Below are 25,980 nucleotides of genomic sequence, written 5' to 3'. Positions count from 1 at the left end.
TGGAGCAATGACTGTGTGGGAAGAGTCCTGCCTTCCTTTGAGGTTCATAGACCAAACACAACAGCTCTGGACCAAAAGAAAAGCTGTTTCCGGAGCCCACGTCCCCAGGGGGCACAGTTGGGAGGAGGGTCTGGAAGCAACACCAGGGGCCATGTCAGGCAGGCAGAGATTGGTGACCAATCTACGTCAGGGGCCCTTCCCCACCCCTATGACTCCTCTGGGGGCTGTGGCCACCCCCTCCCCTCCGCACCAGCCCCTCCAGCCACACCCCTTCCTCTCTCCTTCCTGCCCACCCGCCTGGATTTTTCCAAAACAAAGTGCGACACAGCACATCATCCACAAACTCTGCAACACACCAACCCCGTTGGAGGAAAACAGCCATTCCTGCCCTGTGAGTCCTGGGCTGCGGGCCAGAGACAGGAAAACAGCTCAACAAACAGGCACATTATCACAGCAGCAGGCCCAGAGCAGCAACCATGCCGCTTCGGAAACGGGTCTCCTCACCCGAGGCAGACTGCAGGAGAGCCCAGTGGCTGGGGAGGGGACCCTGAAGTCACCCAACCTGGGACAGGTGTCTGGGATCCTCAAAAATTAGGTTTTCTCTCTTCCTTTGCAGTACTTGTGCCATTCTGCAATCTGCTCACTTGCTTAGCCTTTCATGAACTCCTTTAACTAAACTAACTAGACCCAAACTCATCTTGTCCCTTCTCCCATACCCAGGCAAGACGCCACCCTTACCCACCCGGCACGCACAGACACACACACTTTCATCCCAGATCAACAGAACTTTCTCCTAAAAAACCTCTCATTCCAACTAAGCGGCAACCTCTTTCTTCTCCAGGACCAAGGTCATACATACCCTTGCATCAAAAAGTTCTCCATGATGTCTAACTTCACTCTCTCTTGCTGCCGCCTTACCTTGTAAGATCTGTCTGCCCCAGGCTGCAGCTGTGGGGAGCAACTGCTCTAGGACTCGGCTCATAAGAGTGTCCAGACCACTGGCTAAAAGGCTTGGTTCACACGCCATCGCCCTGTCCCCTGGCCATGGGTTGGGAGCCCTGGAAACACCAGATCCAGGCAGCTGTCCCAGGATGGGATGGAGAAGACATTCATTGAGTCAGTGAGCCCCTCCAAGCCTCTGTTTCCTCACCTATAAAATGGGGCCACAGCATTTGCCATAGCGGGATGTCACGGGGATCAAAAAATACCCAGCCAATGGGGACTTCCCTGGTGGTCCAGTGGTTAAGATTCCACGCTGCCACTTCAGGGGGCATGGGTTTGATCCCTAGTGGAGGAACTAAGATCCCACATGCTGCACAGCACGGCCCACACACACACAAAATATATACCCAGCCCAGTTCCTGGCCCTTAGCCAAAATAACAGTAATAAGACCGGTTAACATTTATTGAGCACATAGTATACCCTTTGTGTGCATTAAGCTAGTTAACCTTTAGTAGCAGGCACACAAGAAAATTACTTTCTCCCCTGTACCCCAGCCCCAGAAACATCACAAACTCGGACAAGGGTCCATCCCAGCATGTGTACTCCACGCCCATAGGACCCGCGCGTACCTTGAACAGAGCCTTGCCCATTAATTTGAGAGGCATGTTTCTGCTCTTCCTGGCGGGGCCCTGTGCGGCCCGGGGGGACACCTCCACCTTGCCGGGCTGGCCTTGCGGGGCTGGCCCAGGGCAATGTGACGGAGGTGGTGGGCTCACCACAGAAGTGTGCTGCCTGCAGCAGCCCAGCGCCTCCCTCCAAGGCCCTCCCCGCCATGGGTCAGGCAGCTGTCAGATGATAGGGCCTCATGCCATCAACAGCTCCCCCATGCCAACCGCCAAAACCACTCCCTGTTCCTCTGCAGATCAGGGCGGGCAAGGATGGAGAGGCCAGCAGAGGGGCAAATTGTCAGAGAAGGGCAGGGAAAAAAGAGAAAGGTCCGACGTTGCCGGGCATCTGCCCCTGGGGTGGTGTGAGGACAAGCCCAGGCAGGAGTTCGGCTCAAAGCAGGGTCCCAGGAGAGCCCCTCTTCCCTTCCCTGGGGTCCTTCCACTTAAGGAATTTGCCCATCGCCCTCCACCAAAACCACAGGGCAGGAGGAGCCCATGAGACCAACCAGCCCATGTTCCTGCTCCCTCCTGAATCAGTGGCATTTAGCCCATTTTCAAAGGCTTCTCGCTCTGAAGAAGCAGAGCCTGCGATTCCCCAGGCGCTGATGGCCCTCCAAGAGCCCAGGAGTCCCTCTTCATCTCTGCCCCTAGTCCCTCTTGCTGCAGTGTTGCCCATTCCCCTGGCCGTTGCCCTGGTGACTGCTCACCACCCAGTGAGGCCTCGCACAGCAGCCTCTGCTCCCCTCCATCCCCACCCTGCAGCACTAAGGTCTGCCTCAGTGAGGGACAAACCAACTCTGGATCCAGCTGGGCTGGAGGCTGAAGCCAAGACTAAGGTCCAGTGTCTAAGTCATGGGGCCTGCTCACCCTCCCAGCCCCTCTCCCCACTCCGGAATTGAGCTGAGCTATTCTACAGAGGCTGCGAGGGACGCCCACCAAACAAGACAGGTGTTAGGCATCGTCCGCCTCCCCCATCCCCCGCACCCCAGGGACTCGCCGCACCTTCCTCCTTCCCTTCCGAATACTTACATCTTCCTCAAGGCTTTTCCGTGTGTTTCCACCCCGGAAGGCTCCTTCTCCCTGGAGACAAAAAAAAAAGGCAGTCAGAGAGGGCAGTCGAGGAAAGTCATTGAAAGGTACCACCAGGTCTTTCATCTGCTGGATGTGGCAGTGGTGGGGGTGAGGGCTTGGCAGAAGGGCCTGGGAGGGGGCTTGGTTGTTTGTGTAGCATTTCTTTGTCCACTAATGGCCCTTCAGAGCCAACCATATCCTCTCATTTGTGTCTCTCCTGGGGGAGATGTTATTATTCCCATTTCTGCAGATGAGAAAACTGAGGCACAGATAGGCTCAGGACTTGCTACAGTCTCACAAATAGAACCTTGGAGGAGTTGGGAGGTGAACCCAAGTCCTCCATCTCTGAGCCCATCACTCCATGCCGGCCGCTGCCAGGAGACGCCTCTCAGCTGCCAGCCTCGGTTTCCCCACCACACGACCCACCCACTTCCTTCCCTTCCTCCTCCACACAGCCTTGAGGAAATCGTCTGTCTGCTGAGTCAGAAAGACGTGTTTGGAAAGATCTGCCTGGCTTTCTCACATTCTACATATCTAATAAAGAAGCCCACGTTTAACCACAGGCCTCTCCCTCCCTGTCTGCCTAGTTCCCCAGCAATCCATTTCTGAACACACAAGGGGATGCTCCGATATCCAGCTTTCAGTGCCACCCATGTCTCCATCCTTCCCCCAAGTTCCCCAAATCTACTCCAGAAGGGTGTCCTCAAACACATCTGTTCACTTTCCCCCCAATCTTCCTTATGCTTTCCCGGCCTCCCCAGGCGCTCACCCTGCCCTACCTGCTGTCACTCACCGTGTCCACTACATTCTTTGGAGCAGTTTCAGTGTTGACGGGCTGTGGGCAGAGGGAGAAAACAGCATGAGGCCTCAGGGCAAACATCCCCAGGTTGGCTCTCTCCCCGGGGGCTGGTGGCTGTGATGGGCAGAAGGCCTCCTGAGATAGCACCGATGGTGCCAACCCAAGACTCAGACATATTGTGCTGACCCCAAGCTTGGGGGGCAGAGTCTGGAAAATGAAAGACAATCCTATTGGTCCTAGAACCATCCAGCTTGACAAACTTCACTAAGGCCCCTAACTCCGACAGTCACCGACCCCTCAAAAAGGAACAAGGAGCAAGTAAGTGACTCTTGCTCCTACCTGCCAGGCATGTGTGCCTACACCAGCCGCTTCATTTATTCACAAGAACCCAGTGAGGTAAGTACTGTTACTGCCTTTGAGCCCCACTTTACAAATAAGGAGAAATTCGATGAGTGGACCAAAGCCACTGACTACTAAGGGGGACAAAAGGGTTGGAACCCCATCTTGGGTCTCTACACTTCATGCTGTGTGAAACCACAGCAGCCACAGATACCAGGCCTGCCAGAGTCTTCATGCTTCGGTGGGCTTTCAAGGGCCATCCCCACCTTTGGCCCTGCCCCCTTGCAGACCTCAGTTTCCTTACCCCAAAACTCTCTTCCATCCAGACCCCTTGCTATTCCCATATCCGGGCTTTTGTTTGCGGAGCAGCTTCTCCTCTTTTCTTACTAGCTCTCCTCCTCGATGAAGCCCTCCCTGAACACCCCAGCAAAGGGGTCTCTCTCTCCCACCTCAGAACTCCAGTAAGCCTTACTGTCTGAGCTACTTATCTGGTCCTCAGCGTGTGAATAATCTCATTGTGGGAATATGTCTAATTCCCCAACTCTCATTTTATTTTTATTTGTGATTCTTATCCCACCTGCCTCCGAAACAGATTCAAAGAAGCATTTTTACCAACTGAGTTGCCATAGCCCTCAGGCCGGAGACTGTGCCGTATGTGTAGCGAGCCGTCAATAAACACCCGTGGACTGATCCTGTCCCTCACCCTGGTGCCATCCTTCCCTTGTGCAGACCAACTTCCTACTAAAGGCATCCTGAAATGTGGGCTCCTTGGACTCCCCCATAATGAGAGAGAAACTCCCCATTCCAGGGCCACCTCCTGACCACGGTCTCCAGGGCTCCATTCCCAACTCAGTGATGTGGTTAGAGGGGCCCTTGAATCACACAGATGGACATGGACATGAACGTCAAGGTCATGGAAACAAGCCTTTGCTGAGATGACTGTGGACCAGGTTTAGACAGTAAGTCTCTGAATAGGAAGCACCTGCCCCAACCCCATCCCGGGACCTGAGGGTGAGCTGTTCATGTCTGAAGACAGGGGAGTGGACAGAATGACCTCTGAAATGTTCTGGCATCTGGGAGGAGAACTGGGCCAAGATAGGGATGGAGGAAGGAAGTGGGCTGAGCTGAAGGCAGTAGCTCTCTTTCTAAAAACGCCCAGACTTTCCCCCTACTGCCTGGGAGACAAGAGACTGAGGCCAAACCTTCTTTCCAGGTGGGTGAAACCCCCTGTGTAGTTCAGGGTCAAGGCAGCTTGAGAGGGTTGAGGGAAAACAGAGTCCAGGAATGCCGTATCAGCCAGCCCCTCCCAGCCCCCTAGGTGGGTCCACCTGGAGTCTGAGGATGGCTCTGCAGGGGGAGTCAAGAGGCCACATTCTGTCCCGCCCCAGCCCAGTCCTAATCCTCACCTAGCCAGCCCCCAGAACCCCATTCCTGAGCCACAGGCCACCGGGCAGGAGGCAAATGAGCCCACAGGAAATCCCCCGGGATCCCTTCCCCAGACTGAGCTCTAGGAGCTGCCTAACAATCAGGACCAGGGTCTCCACTCAGCCTCCAACCACCACCCGGCCCCACCCAGGGGAGTCCTCTGCAGCAGTGCCAGCCTGCCCCAGCCCTCTGAGCCTCCACCCATCTCTTCTGGTCCAGGGCTCTGTAATGCTCACGTGGAGACCATGGGCTGGGCAGAACGGGCCAACTGCCCCTGCTCTGAGCTGCTCTGGCTTTCTGTGGGGAGGAGAAGGCTTGGAGGGCAGATCACAGGGACCTTCTGCGTGCAGAGTCTACACAACAGGACTGCCTCTGAACCCAGACCTCCCAGTTCCAAAGCCCTCCCTCTTCACAGTTTATATAATCCCCCTCCCTGACTGGGGGGGGGGTCAGAAATGCGGTGGGATGGAGCAACCGGAGACAAGAGTACCTGCCCCAGGCCCATCACAGGCCCTGAAGAGCCTCCCAAGAGACCCCGACGGGGCAGAGCAGAATGAGGGCCGGGGGTCTCAAACTTCAGTGGTCTCCCAACCACCCGGAGGGCTGTTGACGGACACACGGGTGGCTGGGCCCTCCCCAGAGGGTCGGATCCAGTAGCTTAGAGAGGGACTCAAGAACGTGCATCTCTAACAGGTTTCCAGGTCTGGGGATGACACTTTGAAAACCGCTGGTCTAGTCTGACAGCATTGACAGCAGACGGCTGGGCCACGTCCTGACTCTCTCTGCTACCGACTCTGTGACCTCAAGCAGGTCACTCTGTCCTTGCTGCTCTTCAGCGGGAAGGCATGGTCCTCTTTTGTGAGAAGCAAATGAGATGAAGCACTTAGAACGGGGCCTGGCACTTAGGAAGCTCTCAATAAATGTGAGCTGTTATTTATCAGCTCCGACTGCACAGGTGCAAGGCCGGGCCCTCTCCCAGCCCACCCTGCCCCACCTTGCCCCGCCTTGCCCCTCCTGCCCCATCCCTCCTGGGTCTGACACAATGCAGACCAGAGAGTCAACTTTAGAAACCACAGGCCTCAGCAGGGCACGAGAAACTTCTCTCCCTGCCAGCAACCATCTGTGCCCCTCTGCTCCCAGCCCTTCCCCACACCAGCTGGAGGCCAGCCACAGGGCCAGCCACCAGACGCCTGCCTTCAACGTACTGGTGGAGAGGCCTTCTGAGGAGCTAAAAATTTCCAAAAACGCTTTCCAACCTCAACACCCAGTGTTTTCCTGCAGTGTTTGCAAACACGGCCCAGCAGGCATGCTGCGCTCCCCACCCCTCCATTCCACCCCAGACCTCCTGGGATTGAAGTCCTGCTTCTCTGCTTTCCATGCGCTGCCAGCTCTGGGGCTGCTGGGAATGAAAAAGCCGAGGGAACTCATCACGGGGCGGGGTGGGCGTGGGTGCTCTCCGCTGAGGCTGCCCCTGCCCTAGGCCCTGCAGGGAAGCTTGGGTATACGAGGGAAGGCTCCCAGGCCATCAGGGCTGTGGTCTCCCGAGGCCACAGCCCCAGAGTTCCAGTGGCTGGCAAAGACCCACTAAGCCTCGGCTGTCACCCTACCGTTAGCTCGGAAACATACACACACACACCATCTTTGCACACCACTCCTCAGACACCATCTCCTCCCTCCCCATTTCACAGATGGGGAACCTGAGGTACAGAGAGGTGCGGGTATGACTCGCCCAGCCTCTTGCAGTGAGGTGCATGGCAGGACTCAGGTGGGCGCCCAGGTTTTATAAAGCCCATCACTGAGCTCACCCACTGCCCCTCACCCCAATCCCCAGCCAGCCTGCAGGCAGGGTTAGCTCTTGCCTCTTGGTTGGCGGACTCTGCTCTTCCTTCTTCCTCAGACTCAGCTGTAGAAGGATGAAGCAGAGGGAGCCCCGACAAGGATGGCCCCTCCCCCACCTGGCCCCTCCCCCTGCCCAATCCCAAAACGAACCCTGGCTTTCCAAAGCTGAGGGTAGCCAAATCACTGCCCCACCAGGGGTCTTCCAGAATGCCTCTTGCTCCCAAGCAGGACAACTCGAACCCAGCTCAGGAGCAGGTGGCAGAGTTTAGACCTAGTGCCACTTGACGGCCAAGTCTTGCTATCTGTGGATCACTCCGCTCTGGGGCCTCAAACCCGGGAGTCTGGAGCAAGGGAAGGACTAGAGTGAGGCTCTTAGGGCAGAAAATTTAAGGAGGCATTTAGTCTCAGGATGCACAACGCTGAGAGCAATACCTTCTCCAATTTTGCACCCCAGGTGCCTCACTTGCCTTACCTCTTCCTGGCCCTGGTCTGGAGGTGCATTTTCATAACGTTACTGCAGTAACAACAATTACTCAGCAGGTACTAATGATGCCTTGGGCTTAACATTGGGCTCCTTGCTTTCATGATCATTATTCCTCATAACCAATGCTCACAAGGCAAGCATTATCCCATTTTACAGGTGAGGAAACTGAGGGCCGAGAGATTAAATAACCTGGCCAAGGTCACACAGCCTGTAGATAAGGACAGCTGCTATTTGAATGCCACTCCTCACATCCCCCTCATGCTCTGTCTCTTCTCCCTGGCCATAATCTTCATTCAGTTCCTCTTACTCCTAATCAACTGCCCTCCTGTTGGGAACAAGCTTTCTGCGGCTTAAAGACTAATTGTCTCAGGTCCTCAGGAGGAAAAGGTTTCTTCAATGCACTTCCAGAGGAAGAGGGGGAAACGGGCTGCAATAGGAGAGACTGGGACCAGACATCAGAGAGAACTTCCTGAATGTGAGGGGCTGTGAACCACAGTGTGGATAAGGGAAGCTGCACATCCTTTCCTCAAGTTTTTGGGGTTTTTTTTTTCCAAAAAAAGACATGCATGCCCTCTCCATGCGTTTACCCACCCCCAGCAGTGTGGGCCTGAGGGGGGGCGGTCTGCAGAGGCCGAGGTGGCTGGGATGACTGCCTGGAGGTTCACGCAGCAGGACATGTCGGTGGCCTGCAGGGAGGGTGAGCTGGGAAAAAAATGTATCTGTGGGCTGCTGTTTTGGAGGAAGGAAAAGGCAGAGGGCCATAGCGGGTGGGGGGAGGTGCCCAAGCCCTGGACTGGGGGGAGGGGGGCGCAGAATGCGGACTCAGCCTCCAGGGGAACATTCCGTCCAGAAATTCCTCACACCCTCCCTCCTTCCACCCCTCCAGCTCTCTCCACTCTTGCCCCCTGGGAGGCCTGGAATCCGGGCAGTTTTTCAGGACAAAAAGACCCCATGACATCACATCTACTGCCACTGGACAGACAGACTGTGAGGTCAGGGCCAGCGCTGCCGGCCTGTCAAGAGGGGAAGGGAGCTGGCAAAGGAGGCGGCGGGGGGGGGGGGCGGGGGGGGGCGGGTGCTGGGATGTCCTCAGCCCCAGCATCCAGAGCACGATATTCTAGGCTCACTCGTTCTCAAAATAGAACCCGAAGCAGATGAAGAGAGGGAACTGAAAACCAAAGGGAAGGGCAGGGAAGCACCATTAACAGGGCACTTAGAGGGGGCGTGGCTGGGAGGGCACATAGCAGACCCCACAGCCAGTCGGGGGACCAGCACCTTGGTAACAACAAAAACACACAGCAGAGGCAGCAGGGAAGCACTCTGAATGAGGAAAAACTGAGTTTCCGGGGAGGTTGGCGAGCTCCACGTGGGCGCAGGTCAGCCCCTTGCCCCATGTTATTTCCCAGCATCCCCGGAAGGGAGAGCTTCAACACGGAGCGCAAGGGGCTGGAGAGAGGGCTGCGGCAGCCCAGGTCCCGTGAGTGTTTGGGAGAAGTCGCTCCAGGGGCCACATCCTCTCCCAGGCAGGCCAAGGCCACCAGAGTAAAAGAACAGGCTGGATGTGATTAAATGGAACATGACGCTTGATTCCCCTGCACCCCCGGGGGGGGGGACTGGGCAAGCCCACTCCTGTCCTCAGGGCCCCCCACAATTCACCCTGAGGGACCCAGCACCCGACTCCAGGTTGCTGAGGCTGGGCAACTGCGGACTCCCTCCCCCGCCCCACCCTGTCCTGCTGGAATATTTCTCACACCCTCCTGCCACGCTCCCCTCCCCGAGGACGCTGTTCTCCTCCCTCTCAGCCGGGGCACTCAGAGTCTGTGCCTCCCCAGGCCCTTCTTCCACGCCCCTCTGACCGCCCTTGCACACATCCTCCACCCCATGCTGAGCACCTGCGCCCGGCCTCGTGTCTGGTCTACCCAGCCCTCCTCCTGGCAGCCGCCTCTCCACCGAGCCACACCCACCGCTGGCAGCAGATTCCCACTCTCAAAGCCTGCTTTGGGCCACTTCCCCACTCAAGGACCCACAATGGCCCTTAGTGCTTGGCTCGTCAAGTTCAAGTTCCCCAACCTGGCTTCTGGATTCCTCCCTTATCTGGCCGCCTCTTCCTCAGGTAGACACCACTGCCTTCCCCCCTCCCCTACCTGCAGACTCTGCTCCCATCTCATCACTCCCCACCATCCCGCCTCCATTCCCACACTCAGGCCCTTCCCACAGGCACCCCAGCCAGGCCCACCGAGGTGAGACTAGATTGCCTGGCCCCTCATACCCCCAGCGAGGGCACTGGATTTGCTGTGGCCGCCATCAGGCTTGGTCATTTGCACCAAGGCCCTACCCCTTCTCTGTTCCAGCCCTGCCACCTTCTGGAAGGCCCTCTCTCCTTCCCTCCTCTCTTCCATTTGCTCAAATCTTAACCTGGACTTGGAACAGCAGGCTGACTTCCTCAACCAGCGCAGCAGAGACGGACTGCAGCCCACCCTGGGCCCCAAAGCCGCCTCCAGTCAGAACCCCCGAGGAGGGCACTAATTCATTTCCACCATAGAGTTCTCTCTCTCTCTCCCACACTGAGCAGGGTCCCTGGAGGGCAGGGCCCTTCACCCAACTGGGGCCTCTCCCAGTGGGGGTCAAAGGGGAGGTGGTAAGCACATTCATAGGTGCCTTGACCTCCGGGGACCAGCTTAAGGTCCCTTCTCAGCCCAGCTTAAGGGCGGGGCCTCAGTGGGCCCTGAGGACTTCTACCTAAGCTTCCCCCAGGGAGGGAAACTCCCAACTGCACCCTAATAGGCGTCAGTGAGTATGTGTTCCAGTGACAGCAACTCCCTTAGACAGCCCCAATGGGCCTTTTTAGGTGTTAGAAAGCTCTTCTTTGCATCCAAGTCTCCCCCTCTTTATGAGACCCTCCACCTAAGAGGAGAGCAACAGAAAGGAAGCCTGCTTGTCCTTCAAGACGTTCTCTCTCCCATTCTGCACCGGCCCGTATTCTCCCTCTCCAGACTAAGCAGTCTAGGTGGTACACAAACTGGATTTCCAACCTCCCTCATCGCTCTTGGAATCAAGACTCTCTCGGGCTCATTTCTCCTGGCATTGTTCCATTTTCCAGAATCTCCCAAAGATGGCCACCCATGGCCACCTCAGTGCCCTCGGATGAAATGCATCAGGGCTGGGAGTTCGAATGAACTAAAGCAACTTTTGGCCACTCTCCCTGATGGAGAGCCAGATGGCAGCGCCAGGCTGCGGGGCTCCACGTGCTTCTCTGCTCCCTTCTCTTCTTCCATGAGGCAGCGTGATGCCTCCTCGCCCCAGGGGCACCTTGAGAAAGTCATTTGAAAATCTCAGGACCACCACCTCACAACCATTAGGATGGCTACTATAAAAAAAAAAAAAGAAAAAAGAAAAGAAAAAGAAGAGGAGAGGAGAGAAGACAAGACAAGAGAAAAGAAGAGAGTTTTCGCAAAGATGTGGAGAAATTAGATCCTCTGTGCGCTACTGGTGGGAATATAAGATGGTACAGCCGCTGTGGGAAACAGTATGTTCCTCCAAAAAAATCAAAAACAGAATTACTATATAATCCAGCAGTTCAACTTTTGAGTATATACGCAAAGTAACGGAAAGCAGGGACTCGAAGAGATATTTACACACCCATGTTCACAGCAGCATCAGTCACAGTAACTAAAACACGGAAATAACCCAGGTGTCCATTGACAGATGAATGAATCCGTAAAATGTGGTATATACACACACTGGAATATTATTCAGCCTTAAAAAGGAAGGACATTCTGACACATGCTACAACGTGGGTGAACCTTGAGGACTTTATGCTAGGTGTAATAAGACAGTCACAAAAGGACAAATATTGTATGAATCCACTTACATGAGGTACTTGAGTAGTCAGATTCACAGAGACAGAAAGTAGAATGGTGGTTAGCAGGGACTGGGGAGTTATTATTTAATGGGTGCAGAGTTTTTTGTTTTACAAGATGAAAAGCCTTCTGGAGGTGGATGGTGGTGATTGTTGTACAATGAAATGGATGTATTTAATCCACTGACTGTGCACTCAGAAATGGTTAAGATGGTAATTTTTATGTTATGTGTATTTTACCATAATTTTTGAAATGAATTAGAGCAAAAAAAAAAAAAAATCCCAAGGCCTCAGTTTCCTCTGCTGGGAAAGAGCAGGATTTGACTAGATGGCCTCCAGTCCTCTCACTCCTATGGCTCTGTGCCTACTGCATCTCCACCTGCCTTCCAGAAGCCCTGGCACTCAGCAGAAAGGAACCTTGCAGCTCCAGCATGAGAACAGTCCTGGCACAAGGCAGGCGTTCAGGAGGTGTTTGTTGGTAGGATGGATGGCAGATAGATGGATGGATAGACCTGCCCCTAAATCCCAGGCCCGCTGGCAAATGGAGAAGCTAGCTCATGGCTGGCACTGTTTAGAAGAAGAAATCCAGGAGAAGCCCACTTGGCAATATCGGTTATTTACATCAGCGGCAAGTACTGAGGGTATCGGGGAGAAAGCAGGCCCAGGAATCCGAAACCCCAGTCTTGATCCCAGCCCTTGCCACCGCTGCACGGCTGTGAATCGGTCACCTGGCCTTTCTGAGCCCCACTCTGCTCCTCTCCCCAGGAAGGGTTCACACCTGTCCAGACCTCCACACAAGTCACTGTGGGCTCGGGTTGGCCCGGTGTCAGGGTAAGGGTTCTGAAAACTGCAGCTGCTGTGCAAGCCAGTCACGTTTGTCATTATTATGGTCACGAGTGTGGACCATGCTGAAGTCCCAGTGCCCCCTTCAAATAGCTCTGTGGCCTTAGGCCTCATCTGTGTTCCTCATCTGAGACATTGGGATCATCACAGCACCTCCCTCACTGCATTAATGTGAAGGATAAATGAGTTTATTTTTGTACAGCTTTCACAGCAAAGGTCTGCAAAGAAAGTTCCATACAAGGGTTAACTTTTCGCTATTGCTCTGATTACTATTATAGGTGAAACCAACCTGGCGTTCCCATCCCCCATCCCCCTCCCCCACCGCAGACTCTCCACCCCACCTGCGACTCAATGGGTTTCGTTCCACAGGACATTTCAAGCATCTGCCACGGGCCTGGCCTGGGGACGAGAAGCAGTGCCCACACGGCTCTCCCCCCACCCCCAGGTCTCCTGGGTGCCAGGCCGTGCGTGCAGAAGGGCTCATATCTGGCCCACCTGGGTGGCCACTCCACTTGGCGATCACCCTTGGGAAATTCCGTTTGACTCTTATTTGTCAGAAGTTGAGAAAAGCTGCTTCAGCACTTTCCAAGGATCAGGAGTGTCCACGGCAAACACACCCTCACCCCTCTCCATCTTGCCCCCGCCGGTGGACCCCACAGCAGGGAGGTGACCCTAGGAGCCTTCTACCCAAGGCCTTGGGCAACATCTGTTAAGTAAGACGAAAACATGGGTTGAAGATTAAGCCACTCTGCCCTGGCTGGCAGGGCACAGAGGCTGACAGAAATCCTAGGCCCAGGGATGAGTGGTCCCAATCCCAGGGGGGTAGGACTGAAGTAAGATGGGTGAGAAGGCCAGAGGGAGAGCTGGGGGCATGGAGAAAACTTGACAAACACACAGACACACAGTGTGAAGCAAGAGGGAAGGGGCGGGGAGGCCAGAGACCAGCCCTACAGAGGCTGAAGGCAGGCAGCAAAGGGAAAAGGAAGGAAAAATAAAACCCGCCCTTTCCTCCCCCTTGTGAACCTGCTCAAAGCACTCGCCTGCCTGCCTGCCTGCCTGCCGTGAGGAAACAGGTGCTGAGTGCTCTCTGGGGGAAGCCAAACTTTCTCCCGGCTTCCCCTGGGCCACTTTCCCTCCCTGGGGACAGCAGCAGAGTTTCCAGCTGGAGGCTGGCCCCCCTAATAGGCCCCCACGGCCCACCAGTAAGGGATAGAGGACAGCTGTCCTATTTATTGAGCACCTAATCTGTGCCGCGCATCTGGCTGAATGCCTTTCTTCCAGCCACTCCATAAACATGCATTGAGCACCTACTATGTGCCACACAGTGGGGATACAGCAATGAACACAAAGGACAGAAGTCCCTTGTCATCACAGAGTTCACATGCTAAACATGGGGGGAGTCTTTTAAACAAGATAAGCAAGTAAGATGGTGACACATGCTGAGGGGCAAAGAAAGCAGGGAAGGGAGAGAGGGTTGCTGGGGGAAGGGAAATCTGACACTTGAGTAAAGACCTCAAGGAGGGAAAGAGTCTGGCAAGTACCTGCAGGAAAAGCTTTGCAAGTGCAAAGGCCCTGAGGCAGCATCTTCCTGGTATGTTCAAGGACCAGCAAGAAGGCCAGGTAGTTGAGGCAGAGTGAGTGAACGAGGCAGTCTCTGAAGATGAGGTCAGAGAGGAAATCTGTCTATTGTGCAGGGTTGTGTAGACCCATGGAAGAACCTGGGCCTTTACTCCAAGTGGTGGGCAGCCACTGGAGGATTCTGAATACAGATTAATTCAATGAGTTAATTTGCTCCTTTCATTTTCCTCACAGCCTTATTAGGTAGGTACTATTACTAACTCCCAACCCGCAGAGGGGAAACTGAGGTCCAGAGAGGTTAAGCAATGTGTCCACAGCCACAGACTCGGGGCCTGGGGAGCCGGGATCCAGAGGGAGGTAGTGGAACTCCCTCGCTCTTTGACCACTGCTTGGGAGGGGTCAGGTCCTGACTCAGGTGGGGAAACCTCTGGTGTCACAAGCACTCCACCACCAGATGTCTGATTCAACCTCTGCGAAGATCAGAGGCCCCCTGCCCAGATGGGGCACGTCACAGAGATGGGAAGCTTCCACAGCCTGGCTCAGGCAGGAGTCCCTTCTGGTATCTGACTGCAATCCCTCCAGCCACAATGCCAACCTATTCCCTTCTGTTCCAACCCCTGACCCTTCCTCGCCTAAACAAAGTTCACAAGACTCCCAGGGGTCAGGCGTCTGGCTTATGCCTGGAGAGGCCTAAATCCCAGAGACCCCCAGACATACTAGACCAGCCAAGGACGTTCTGTTCTCAGCAGTGAAGGGGAAGTTGGGTTGAAATGATGAGACGTAGGCTCGCCACCCCACCCCTCCCCGCCCGCCCCCGACTGTGTCCCTCCACAGCCCCAGAGGGATTTCTCCCTGGCAGTTCCAAACCAGGCCTGCACTCTGGCCTCATCCCCACAGCACCCCACTCCCACCCCCTGCTGTTGTCAGATGACCTTCAACTGAGCTCTGCGCGAATAATACTCCACATCTGGAGCGGCACAGCCAGGCAGTGCCGAGGCCCGGAAGGGTTTGAGCCCAGTGAGATTAGGAAAGAGAAGCCGATGCAAGGAAGGCAAAGAGCTAAGCAGAGCCTGGGCTGGGAGGGCAGAGAGCAGGGACACTGTTCTGGGTCCAAAGACAGCTAAGAGTCACAAGCACTTTTGCATACTTTTTTTTGCATACTTTATTTCATTCCATCGATGACCCTGAACGGTGGCGGGGAGGGGCGGGGGCGGGGATATGTGTCAGCACAGAGAAAGCCTTTGGAGCATCCAGTGCAACCCCTCTCTTTGACGGAGAGGGAAACTGAGGTTCAGAAAGAGGGCAGGGACTGGCCCATTGTCATGCGGCAAACGGGTGTTGGAGGAGAAAAGGCCAGGAGACCTGAGCGAGATTCCAGTATCCAAGCTGGATACCTCACGGGTGTGCAGATGCCTCCAACTGCCTGGGTCCTGTGGCACCCGTGCCGCCTCCCCCGGACTCCCACCCGCATCAGTGTCACCACAGGCACCTCCACACCAGCCAGTCGGATGGTGCCCACAGGGGCCCTCCGTGACGCACCCCACGCGCAAACGCCCACACAGGCACCTGCACGCAGGCAGGAGCTTCCCTCTCCAGGCTCCAGGGCCCCGCCTGCCTCCTGCGCTGGGCTGGGGAGCAAGAGAGACCTCTGAAGGGAAGGAAGGCAGGGAGAGGGCAGGGAGGGACAAATTCCAAATCAGCCCAGCTGGGATGGGTCTGGAGCAGGCCTCTCTCCACAGCCCACAACACACAGAAGTCCTGCCCCATCCATGCTTTTCCGGAAACCTGATTGGGGGAGAGAGGGAAGAGCGGGGGACGCGGAGAGAAGGCAGAAAAGCAGAGTCAGCGAAGGAGACTGGAGGTGGAACAGGCCACCTGAATGTGAGCAACTGCCCAGGTGTCTGGACTCTTGTGGGTCACGCCATCCTTCCCCCTGCCTCCAGCCAAAGGGTACCTGACCAGGGACCAGGCGGGTGGAAGGAGATGCCATTCCCTGGTTCTGTAAGCCCCAGGACAACAGGCACCTGGCCAGGCCTAGAAACAGGCGAGATGTCCTTTTATGGGTTTTTCCAAGGACTTAAGTCTCAAGATTGAAATAGGAGGCCCCGCATCTCATGAAGTCATGAAAGGACCTCATGACTCACTTCCTCCCAGTTCAGCTTCGGCCTCGGGACATGGCCCCTTCCTCATCATTACCTAATGGCCCAGCACCCATGGGGGCTACCAGCATACTTGGGTCTCAAGCAAGCTGCAGCGGGAGCTGAGGAAAGAGGGGAGAGGCGGGGCTGGCAGGAATGGACTGTCACTCACCACCAGTTCATGGCTGGATGGAGGAATGCAGGGAGCAGCCACCTGTGGGAGGAACAGAGAAAGGGCAAGGTTAGCATCTTCATCCCCATAGAAAACCAAGGCCTCCTGAGATCATTCCGCTCCCCGCCACCCCGTGCTGGACACCCCTCCCTTCAGTTCACAAACACCGACACTCTCCAGCGGGAGGACTATGGAGCAACACGGAAAGCTGCTTCGGCAATAACACTCAGGGGGTGGGGGCAGCGGCAGAAGGCAAAAGTGAAATGCAAGTCCCATTTTTTAAACTCCATAAAAAAATATACGGAAAAACTGGAGGTCAAAGCACCAGGGTTAAGGTAATAAGAATAAATTTTTTTTTTCTTTGCTCTATGTTCTAAATTTTCTACAATATGGTAAGATTTGTTTTAATTTTTTCAAAAACCGTGTTTAAGACCTCCAGAAAAGGAAGAGTCACCTCCTCCATTCTCCCAAATGCCAAGGTACCTCACCCAAAGGTCACAGCTGCAGACAACTGGCAGAGTTTCCCAGACCGTGCAGGGAAACAGGCTGGGGAAGGGCCCGTCGACTCTTCCGAAGGCGGCCACATCGCTAACAGATGTGGAAGGCCTTGAAGAGTGCAAGCCCCCTCGGCGGGTGAGCTATGACTGTCATCAGCCTTGGCTTCTTCTCTAATGGGGGAGGGGGTGGCCATGTGGCCTCAAGATGGAGGGAGAGGGCAGGGAGGGGGCTGGTCTGCTCCCTACCCTGAGATAACACTCCCTCCCCAGGGGCCGGGCAGCCAAACCACTACCCTGACAATTAGCAGGGGCCTTTATCAGAGACTCAATGTGTTCCTTTCTTCTAGCTGGGACACGTTTTTCTTGGAGCTCATACCTCAACCTTGGCTCCAATTCCTGACCCAAACACCAGGCAGGGGGCCCACAGAGGGGACGGCGGGGGAAGCTCTCCCCCCCGCCACCCCCCGCTCCGGGCATGAGGGTGTCTGGACATAAGCCGTGGATCGCCAAAGAGTGGGGGGCTGCCTCCTCAAACAGTAGGCAACCCGGGCCCTCGCCCCAGCCGACAGCCCGGGCTACAGCTGGCTGTTCACAGAGGCCTCACCCTCAGCTGGGCCCTTCCTTCACCTGACCCTGTTCTAGCATCTGACCAGCCCCAGGGATCACCCCGGCTTGACATACCCGCCTAGAAGGGAACCATACCTGTGGGACAGTGTGCCCCGGGCTCTGGAAGGGGTGGAGAGGCTGGGAGTTAGCATCCCTGGGTTCTTGACCCAGCCACACCGCAGGCTCCCTGCCCACCTCATTCTCCAGCAAAGAAGCCTGAGCTGAACCTCAGTGCCTATCACCCTGTACTCAGCATTACTCTAGGACTTGGGAGAATCACATGTGAAGCCAAAAAAAAAAAAAAAGGAAGGAACAATATCTAACATATATAATGCATACTGAATGTGCACAGGTATTATTATCAATGCCTTACCCATGTTAACTCATGTAATCCTTTCAACAACCCAATAAGGTAGGTACTATTACACCTCCGTTTGAGGTACAGGGGGCACAGAGAAGTTAAACAACTTGTCCAAGGTCACACAGCTGATCAGTGGCCAAGGGTGGGGTGGAGGATGCCAGAAGAACAGGCCAGAAGGGCAGGAAAGTCCGGAGGTGGCTGCAGCCTTCAGGGCACCCTGCCCACCCGACAAGGTCTCAGCCACGGGGACACTGCTATCCCCTAGGCACCTTGAGGGCAGGAGTCCCGCATCCAGCAGTGGTCTCCTGCCTGTCTCCCCCTGCCCCCAGCCCCAAATCCCACTCTGAGGCTTGTAGGTTTCAACCTCATGGGGCCAGGCTCCCAGCGTCTCCTGTCCCCACTCCTCCTATCACCCATGGGCCCTCAAGCCGGGGTGGGAGCGGGTCAATCCACAGAGCAGCGCGCCCTGATCTGCTCCTTTCCTTGGAGCTAGAGCTGGGATGAGGCTGGGAACCTAAATGTGGGATCAGCTGCAAGAGGAGGGCATGCTGCTGGCTACCGCCACGGCCTCGCAGCAACGGGCCAGCCATGGGCCAGCCATGTCCACCACCACCGTCTCCACCTGCAATCCACGAGAGTGAGTGTCTAGTCTCCATTCGGGACTGGGATTTGGGGAAGTGAGAGAGGGCGTTACGGACACATTTTGAGGCAAGGGCAGGATGGACAGGTTTCCTCTGAGACAAGAGGGAGAGCTGCTACCCCAGCACCACCCCAAGGCAGTGGAAAAAAATGGGACCTGAGCCCAGGTCCCTTCCCTGTCCCCGCCGAGGACTGAGATCTGAGCGGCAGCTGAGGACCCCCAGTCCGAGGGCCTGATGCCTGGGTGCCCCTCGTGGCCTGCTGCCCCCCAGTGGCCTCCTCCACCCACCACCCACAGCTGTGCATTCCAGGACAGCTGGCCAGCCAGCCCACTAACTTTGTTGTGTGTTTCAGTGTTTCTTGTCTCTCTTTTTTTTTTTTAAGCAGAGAAATGTTTCCTTAAAAGGCTCTCTCCTTCCCTCCGGCACCCTGGCCCCTGGCCACCCTCTCAGGAGCCTGGAATGTGCCAGGCAGAGCCAGGGCCCCCTGCCACTCTGGCCCGTGCCCTGTGGCCAGCAGTGACCGCTCCTACTGGCCCTGGGGACCCCAGCTAGGAAGCCTCCCCAGGGCTGGCAGTGTAGGATTTCAGGGCTCAGGCCCAGGAAGTCGGCCTCAGGTAAGCCTCCTCCCCGGGTCTCCCTCTACTGCGCATGAGCACCCAGGTCAGCCTTTCCATTCTGAAAACTATAACAGCAATAAAAGTAGCAGCAACATCAAATACTTCCATCGCGCTTGCTACAGGGCAGGCCCTGTGCTTTGTACTTGGCGTAAATTAACTCACTCCATTCTCACAACCACCCTGAGCATCTGTTTTATGGATGAGGAGACCAAGGCACAGAGGTTAATCAACTGTCCAGCAGAGAAGGCAGGATGCAAACCCAGCAGTCTGGCTCCAGGCAGAGATATGCTCCTGCCCTCTCTGCTGTGTCAACTCTCCTGTAAACACGAATTTCCACAGAGCCATACACAACGGGAGTGGTAACAGGAAGCTTATGGGATGTGCCTATGTGTCTGTTACTGTCCTAAGCCCTTTCCCTGGACTCATTTGATCCTAATAGAAAGTGTATGGGTTGGGACTTCCCTGGTGGTCCAGTGGTTAAGACTCCACACTCCCAATGCAGGGGGCCCGGGTTCGATCCCTGGTCGGGGAACTAGATCCCACATGCCGCAACTAAAAGATCCCGCATGCGGCAACGAAGGTCCCGCGTGCTGCAACTAAGACCCGGCACAGCCAAATAAATAAATATATATTTTTTAAATGTATGGGTTATACATTTGGGTTATTATCTCCATTTCACAGAGGAAGAAACGAAGGCATAGAAAGGGTAACAACTTGCCCAAGGCCACTGCAGCAGAACAGTGCGGCTCCGCAATTAGAGAGCCGGGGATGCCGGGATGTGAGTGTTAGCAGGCCCGATCGAGGCCAATGCCTGGCATTCATCAGCCCCCCACCACTAATATTTTCTCAATTTCAAAGGTCCCCAGGCACAGTGCCAACAACAGGGCACAGCCTCGGAGACTCCCCCAGGACAGGAGGGTCTAAAGCACCAGTCAGCAGGCAGCCCAAGCAAAGAGCTCTCTGCACGGCCTGGCCCCTGCCCTTCTCCCCACCATCATTCTGTGCCCATCCCCCTCATCCAGGACCCAAAGCCACACGCAAGGGGTAGATTCCTCTCAGTCCTTGGGACACACCTGGCTCTGTTCTTCCCCAGGGGCTCTGTTTATACTGTTCCCTCTGCCTGGATGTTCTTAGCCCAGCTCTCTGCATAGCTGGGTCCTTCCTCTCCTTCTGGCTTTGGCTTAAATGCCACCACCCCAGAGAGAGGCCCTCTCTGACTCCCTTAAGTTACACACACACACACACACACACACACACACACACACACAGAGATTACACAGAGTTATTCTCTCTCCTGAACTCCTATGTCTTCCTTCACAGACCTAATTACAATTTGTAATAATAGATGTGTTTATTTTCTTGTCTATAATGTTTCCCCCTCTAGAAATCAAATGCCATGAGGGCAGGGAGCATGTCTTGTTCATCACGCTGGTCCCAGCACACAGTAGGTACGCACAAAAGATTTGTGGAAAGATGAAAGAAACTCAAGTTCTGAGGAAAGGAAGCACCTGTCACCACCAGTGGTAAAATCATTGCCATTTGTTAAGCACCTACTATGAGCAGGGGAGTCAATCCTACCATATGCCTATGTCTCTGAGACCCTCCAACACTGCAGAGTCAGTAATATTGCTCCCATTTTACAGATGAAGAAATGGAGGCTCGAAGAGGTCATAACACTTATCCAGGGTCAATCAGCTGGCAAGGGGAGAGCTGTAGGTGAAAACCCAACCCGCCTCCCACTGCCCCCATCACCTCACTACCTGACGAGTGGCAGGGCCTGGTCCCCAACTGGGTGACACTCCCATCCTCCAGTCTCAGGATTGTTTACATGAAATCCCAGCCCTCCAGAGAGGCTTCCCACACCCACATCCACCTGGCCCCCAGGACCGGAGGATAGCCTTGGTCTCAGCCTAAACTAGAACCACTTGAGCCTCTGAATCGAGCATTTCATATAATCCTGAGCAAAAAAGGGTTTTTCCCCCTATATCTTGCTAGTCCCTTTTTTTTAATGCACATAAAAATAAAATGCACATAACATAAAATTTACCATTTTAACCATTTCTAAGTGTAACTCAGTGGCACTGAGTACTCTAACAATACTGTACAGTCATCTCCACTATCCATTTCCAGAACATTTTAATTATCCCAAACAGAAACCCGACACCCATTAGACAATAATTCCCCTGTCTCCCCTAATAACCTCTAATCTACTTTCTGTCTCTATGAATATGCCTATTCTAGGTATCTCATACAAAAGGAATCATACAATATTTGCCTTTTTGTCTCTGGCTTTTTTCGCTAAGTGTTATGAGCTGAACCGTATACCCCAGAGTCCTTGTGCTGACGTCCTAACCCCCAACACCTCAGAACACGACTGGATACAACACTTGGGTGTTTCCAGAGACGCTCTTGCTGACACCTGCTACACGTCCCTGTCCCAATAACTCCAGGCACCCACCTCGAATGACACCAGAAGATACGTGGCAAGGAAGGAAACTGGGGTTTGCAGAGGACCCACTCTTGGCCACTGAGCTGGCTGCTTTATAGACGTTATTTTATTTAATCTTGTTGACAAGTTTTTGAGGTAAATAGGCTCAGAGAATTTAAGCAACTTGCCCAAAGCCGAACAGCTAGAAGTAGTAGTATTGGCAGAAGTATAAATGGTAGTTGCCAGTTTTCACTGTGTACCTGGCACGGTTCTAAGCCCTTGTGTGCGTTATGACCCTTCATGACCCCCCTGAGGTAGGTTATTAGCATCCTCATCTTACAGGATCTCAGGCAGCCCTTCAACAATCCTGTGAGATCCAAGATGGCACATCTATCAAGTGACGGTGCCAGGACTGATACCTGAATCAGCCTGACTCCAATACCTGCTCTTCCCAGCACGCCACACTGTCCCCACGGCCGGATGAGGCCCCCACTTGTGAGAGCACAGAGAGAGCTCGGGGGGCCCAGCCAGGCTCCACGGAGGAGGTGTACCCGAGCCAGTCCTCGAGGACGCATTGCTTCTGTTTGTCTACTGTGTGTCTCACCGACTCCCCCGCAAGCCCCATGAGGGCAGGAAGCACAAGGGTCATTTGCATCGAGAAGCTCTGGGGCTCTGCTCAGAGCCTGGAGCTCACTAGGTCCATGGATAAGGTTTTGAAGGTGGAGATGGGAAAAGGGCTTTTCAGGTGGAAATAACCACACAAACAAGGCATGGAGGTGGGAGGGCTTTCCATGTCAAAAGAATCCCCTTTGGCTGGGACACAGAGTGGGGGAAGGGAAGAGACAGCACCGAGGGGCACGTGTTAGGAGATGAGGGAGGCAGACTGGCCAAAAAGTCTCTTTCCAGGCTGGACGATGGGCAACTCTGAATGCCCAGCAGAGGAGTTAAGACTTTTAGCTGCCAGCACTGGGGAGCCACTGAAGGTGCCTGAGTAGGAGAGGGACCAGGGGGAGGTGAAGGGTAGGGAGCTTAAGGCAAGCAGGAAATGTGCAGTAACACTAATAGTAATGGGGGAAGAAGCAAGGGGGGAAGAGCCCCAAAGCCTAGAGACAAGGGGCCATCAGGCACCCTGAAACCTACAGGTCCTCATCCCCACCTCATTTGAACCGACGCTCCCTCCAACCTCTACTTCTCTCCCCCACCCAAAACATGGGAGGGCACCAGTCCCCTTCCTGCCCTTCACAGAGCCAGGGATCCTGCCCTCAGCTCTGTCTGCTGCTCGCCCTCTGGGACCCACTTGAGGAACCCGTAACCAGGACGCAGCCATCCTCTGAGCCCTGGCCACTCAGGAGACACCAGAGGGGTCAAGAATGATGGAGACAATGATCCCAGGGGGATCCAGCCCGCATGCCGCATGACTGAGGACACAGCCAGATGGCTCCCCGTCTGTGGACAGCCCAGCACCTCGGAGGTCACATTGCGAGTCCAGTGGGCTCCATCAAGAAACACCCAGTCGGCCCCCGCCAGCGAGGCAACGGCAGGCTGGGAGGCCCAGCCTAGTGGAGCAGGGCGTGGCTTGGAAGCCAGGGTGAGCAGTGCACCCCTCCAGGACCCGAGGGTGCTCACGGTCAGGCAGCTACGAAATGCCCTGGCCATGGGGGTGGGGGGCGGGGACTGGGCCAGTACAAGGCCCGGGGTGAAAGGGGCAGAGCCCCAGCATGGCTTGAAGACACTGGCCTCCCAGACTGAGCCTCAAGCCCTGGGCAGGGGGGTCCCGGGGAGGAAGGGGCCACTGCCCTGGCTCTATCTCCTCCCCAGGCCTGCGCCCTCCCCTCCAGGCCACCCATCCTCACCAGAGCTTGGTGCCGACCTGCTCGGCTGTTTCCTTCCCTTATATAGAGTTCTGCTCGGGACCGGGAAAGGAACTGCGTCAAGTTCCTGGAGGCAAGAAGGGGCCTGTTCCCAGGGACACCTTGAGCTGAGGGGCGGGGAGCCATGCCCCAGCCCAGAGTCCCCTCCGGGGCCAGGGAGCCGGCCAGGGGCAAGGAGGGGGCCTGGCCCTTTCCCCAAAGCCAGCAGTCTCTGACTCAGAACCCAAGCAGACAAGACACAGGGACGACCCAGACAGCCGACGCTGGTCACTGCCCCCAGAGCCCCAGTCCCACCCCCTCCCCCAAATCCTCCTCCACCAGGCTCCTCTTGGACCCACTGGCCCAGTCAACCCGTCCCCGCAGCTCCAGCAGCTCTCCGGTAGCCCAGCCCTCCGTCTCATCTCGGGAGCCTTTCCTCAGGCCCCACTCACTGGCCGCCCAGCTTCTGCCGGCCTCCAGGCCCTGTAACACACTCAAGATGAGGCTCTCCAGAGACAGAAGTTTCTAGCCACACACACACACAGCGGCCCGGACCTGCACAGCCCAACGCCATCCAAGGGGAAGGCCGGGTGTGCCCGACCCTCTTGAGCCCACTGGACTGTGATATTTCAGAGCAGATATTTCCCAAGAAGGTCCTGGCAGCAGCAAAGCAGGTGGGGCAGGCCTAGCAGCAGGCCCTGCCCTCCGCAGCCGGTCCCCTTCAGAGCTTACCCGAAGGATGGCATAAGATAGCGCCCAGATCGCCGGATGCCTAGCTGGTGGCAGAACAGCTTTTCTGAAGATCTGCCCGCCCTGGAACCCAAGCTGGGGCCCCAAGGGCCCAGCTCAGGGGCCACACTGGCCCACACCCAAAGTCAGTGACCCTGGGAGGGCTGAGGTTCCACGCCAGGCCAGACTTCTCACGAGCAGAAAATCAGAGATGAGTCCAGCAAACGGGTACCAAGTGCCTCCTATGCGCCAGGCCCTGGGAGCACAAGAGGGGAGCCAGGGGTCGGCAGTGACAAGCGTGGGGCATGCGGGGCCACAGGCACAGCTGGGCCCAGGGCTTGACGCTGGTCAGCATCCTGCACTCACAGCCCTGCCCCCACTCCGCCTCCTCCTGGGCTCCCTCGTGGCTACTGACAACCACCCAACTTCCGGGCCACCAAAGCTTGTTCAGCCCGAACCTAAGGGTTGGCTGCACTCCTCCTACACCGCCCCCCAACCAAGCCTGGTCAACTCCTCCACCCAAATATCTCTCCAAGCCACCCCCTCACCCCTAGTCTCTTTAATCATGGAGATTCTTACAACGGCTTCCTGACACAGGCCTCCCTGCCCTCAGTCCAGTCCTCTAAGCCACTCTCCGCTCGGCAGCCAGAGAACTATTTCTACAAGGCATAGCCGTTAATGCCACTCTTCTGCCTGAAGTCCTTCCATGGCTCCCGGCTCCATGGGATAAAGTCCAGATGCCCTAATATGGTCCTCACGGCCCTTCGAGACCTGGCTGTGTCTCTCTCTCCAGTCCCATTCCTCACCTCTCTGCCTCGAAGCCCGTGCTCCAGCCAGAGAACGCCACTGTCAAGTGTGTTTGGGTTTTTTCCATATGGTACACTGTGAGGTAGGGTTACCAGCCCATTTTACAGATGGGGAAACGAGGTTCTGAGAGGTAATGTGCTTAGCCTGAGGTCATACAACCAGTAGGTAATGGAACCAGAGTTCCAACCTGGTGGCACCCCAAGCCTCAGCTCTGCCCAGGACCATAGCACCTTGCCCAGTCGGGGGTCAAAGGTAGAGATTCATGGGGGGCATAGCCTCTGAGGTGGGTGGGCCGGGGAGATGTGTGGGCCAGGGGTGGGGGTGGGGGATGGCAGAAGAAGAGACCAAAGTGAAAAGAGGCTCTGAGCTGGGGTCAGGAGCAGAGGAGTGAGGTTACCGAGAGCAGTACAAGGGGATATAAGAAGACCGAGGAGAAATCAGCCACCACTGAGGGACCCAACCTGGAGGACTCAGAGGAAGCAGGGCCTCTGTTATATAAGTGGAGGCACTGAACAGGGAGTTGGAAATGCAGACTTCAAGGTTACCCTCTAAGATCTAAAGAGCAGAGAAAACCCCAGCCCTTCCTCCCTGCCTGGAGAAGGGCCATTTGTTCTAAAGCAGGTGGGTTGGATGACACGGCCTCCAGCAGAGAAAACATCGCTTCTAGGAAGCTCCTAGAAGAATCTGGTGAAGGAAAGGGCTGCGGTCTGTGGTCAAGGTTCTAGTGGAACTGGGGACAGAGGGGAGGTGATGGGCACAGAAGCAAGACCAAGCATTCCTTCAACAACAGTGACTGAGGGCCCTTTGGTGCCACTTTCCCAGCTATGGAGACAGAGAGGAGTAAGAGTGGCCTGGTCCAGGAGGGGAACCTGTGGCCCAGTGGAGGAGACAGGCATGTAAACAGAGAATTATAAAGAGCTCAGTAACTGCTATAACGGAGGTATGAAGAGGGCTATTACTTCACTGGGATTCAAGTCCATCTGTTTTTCCAGAAATTACACCCAGAGGGAGACTGCCCCATCCTCTCACTCCCCATGAGGGTTTCTGACCTTAGATGAAAACTTTAAGTTTAAAAGCCTTTGACCCTAAGCTGTGCTAAAACAGTAAGGCAGGAAGGATGCATGGGAAACAAATTTAAGAGCAAGGGGGAAACCCAAGAAGCCAGAGGGTTCTGGAACTGCCAAGGAGCACATCAGGGACCCTGGTGGAGGAGGCTGGGGCAGGGGGGTGGAGGAGAAGACGGGCTGAGCGAGGCCCCAGACGGAGAATTCCAGGGCTAGGGGCCA

At 55.5% G+C, this 25,980-nt stretch overlaps 1 protein-coding gene across 8 annotated transcripts in view; it reads right to left on the bottom strand.

Annotated features, from left to right (window-relative positions):
* Positions 1-25,980, bottom strand: part of TNS1 (tensin 1) — a 238,877-nt gene that overhangs the window by 101,239 nt on the left and 111,658 nt on the right. For all 8 annotated transcript variants that reach the window (XM_089916383.1, XM_089916382.1, XM_089916375.1 and 5 more), the window contains 3 exons: positions 16,159-16,200; positions 3,476-3,517; positions 2,641-2,691 (listed from right to left, as the gene is read on the bottom strand). In XM_089916383.1, the coding sequence (XP_089772509.1) occupies positions 2,641-2,691; positions 3,476-3,517; positions 16,159-16,200 (135 nt within the window). The remainder of the gene's footprint in view (positions 1-2,640; positions 2,692-3,475; positions 3,518-16,158; positions 16,201-25,980) is intronic.

Source organism: Delphinapterus leucas, chromosome 8, assembly GCF_059928025.1.
Source record: "Delphinapterus leucas isolate spDelLeu-1000000601 "Yukka" chromosome 8, BTC_Dleu_Yukka2, whole genome shotgun sequence".
Taxonomy (NCBI): Eukaryota; Metazoa; Chordata; class Mammalia; order Artiodactyla; family Monodontidae; genus Delphinapterus; species Delphinapterus leucas.
This window is presented reverse-complemented; position numbering and strand designations above follow the sequence as displayed.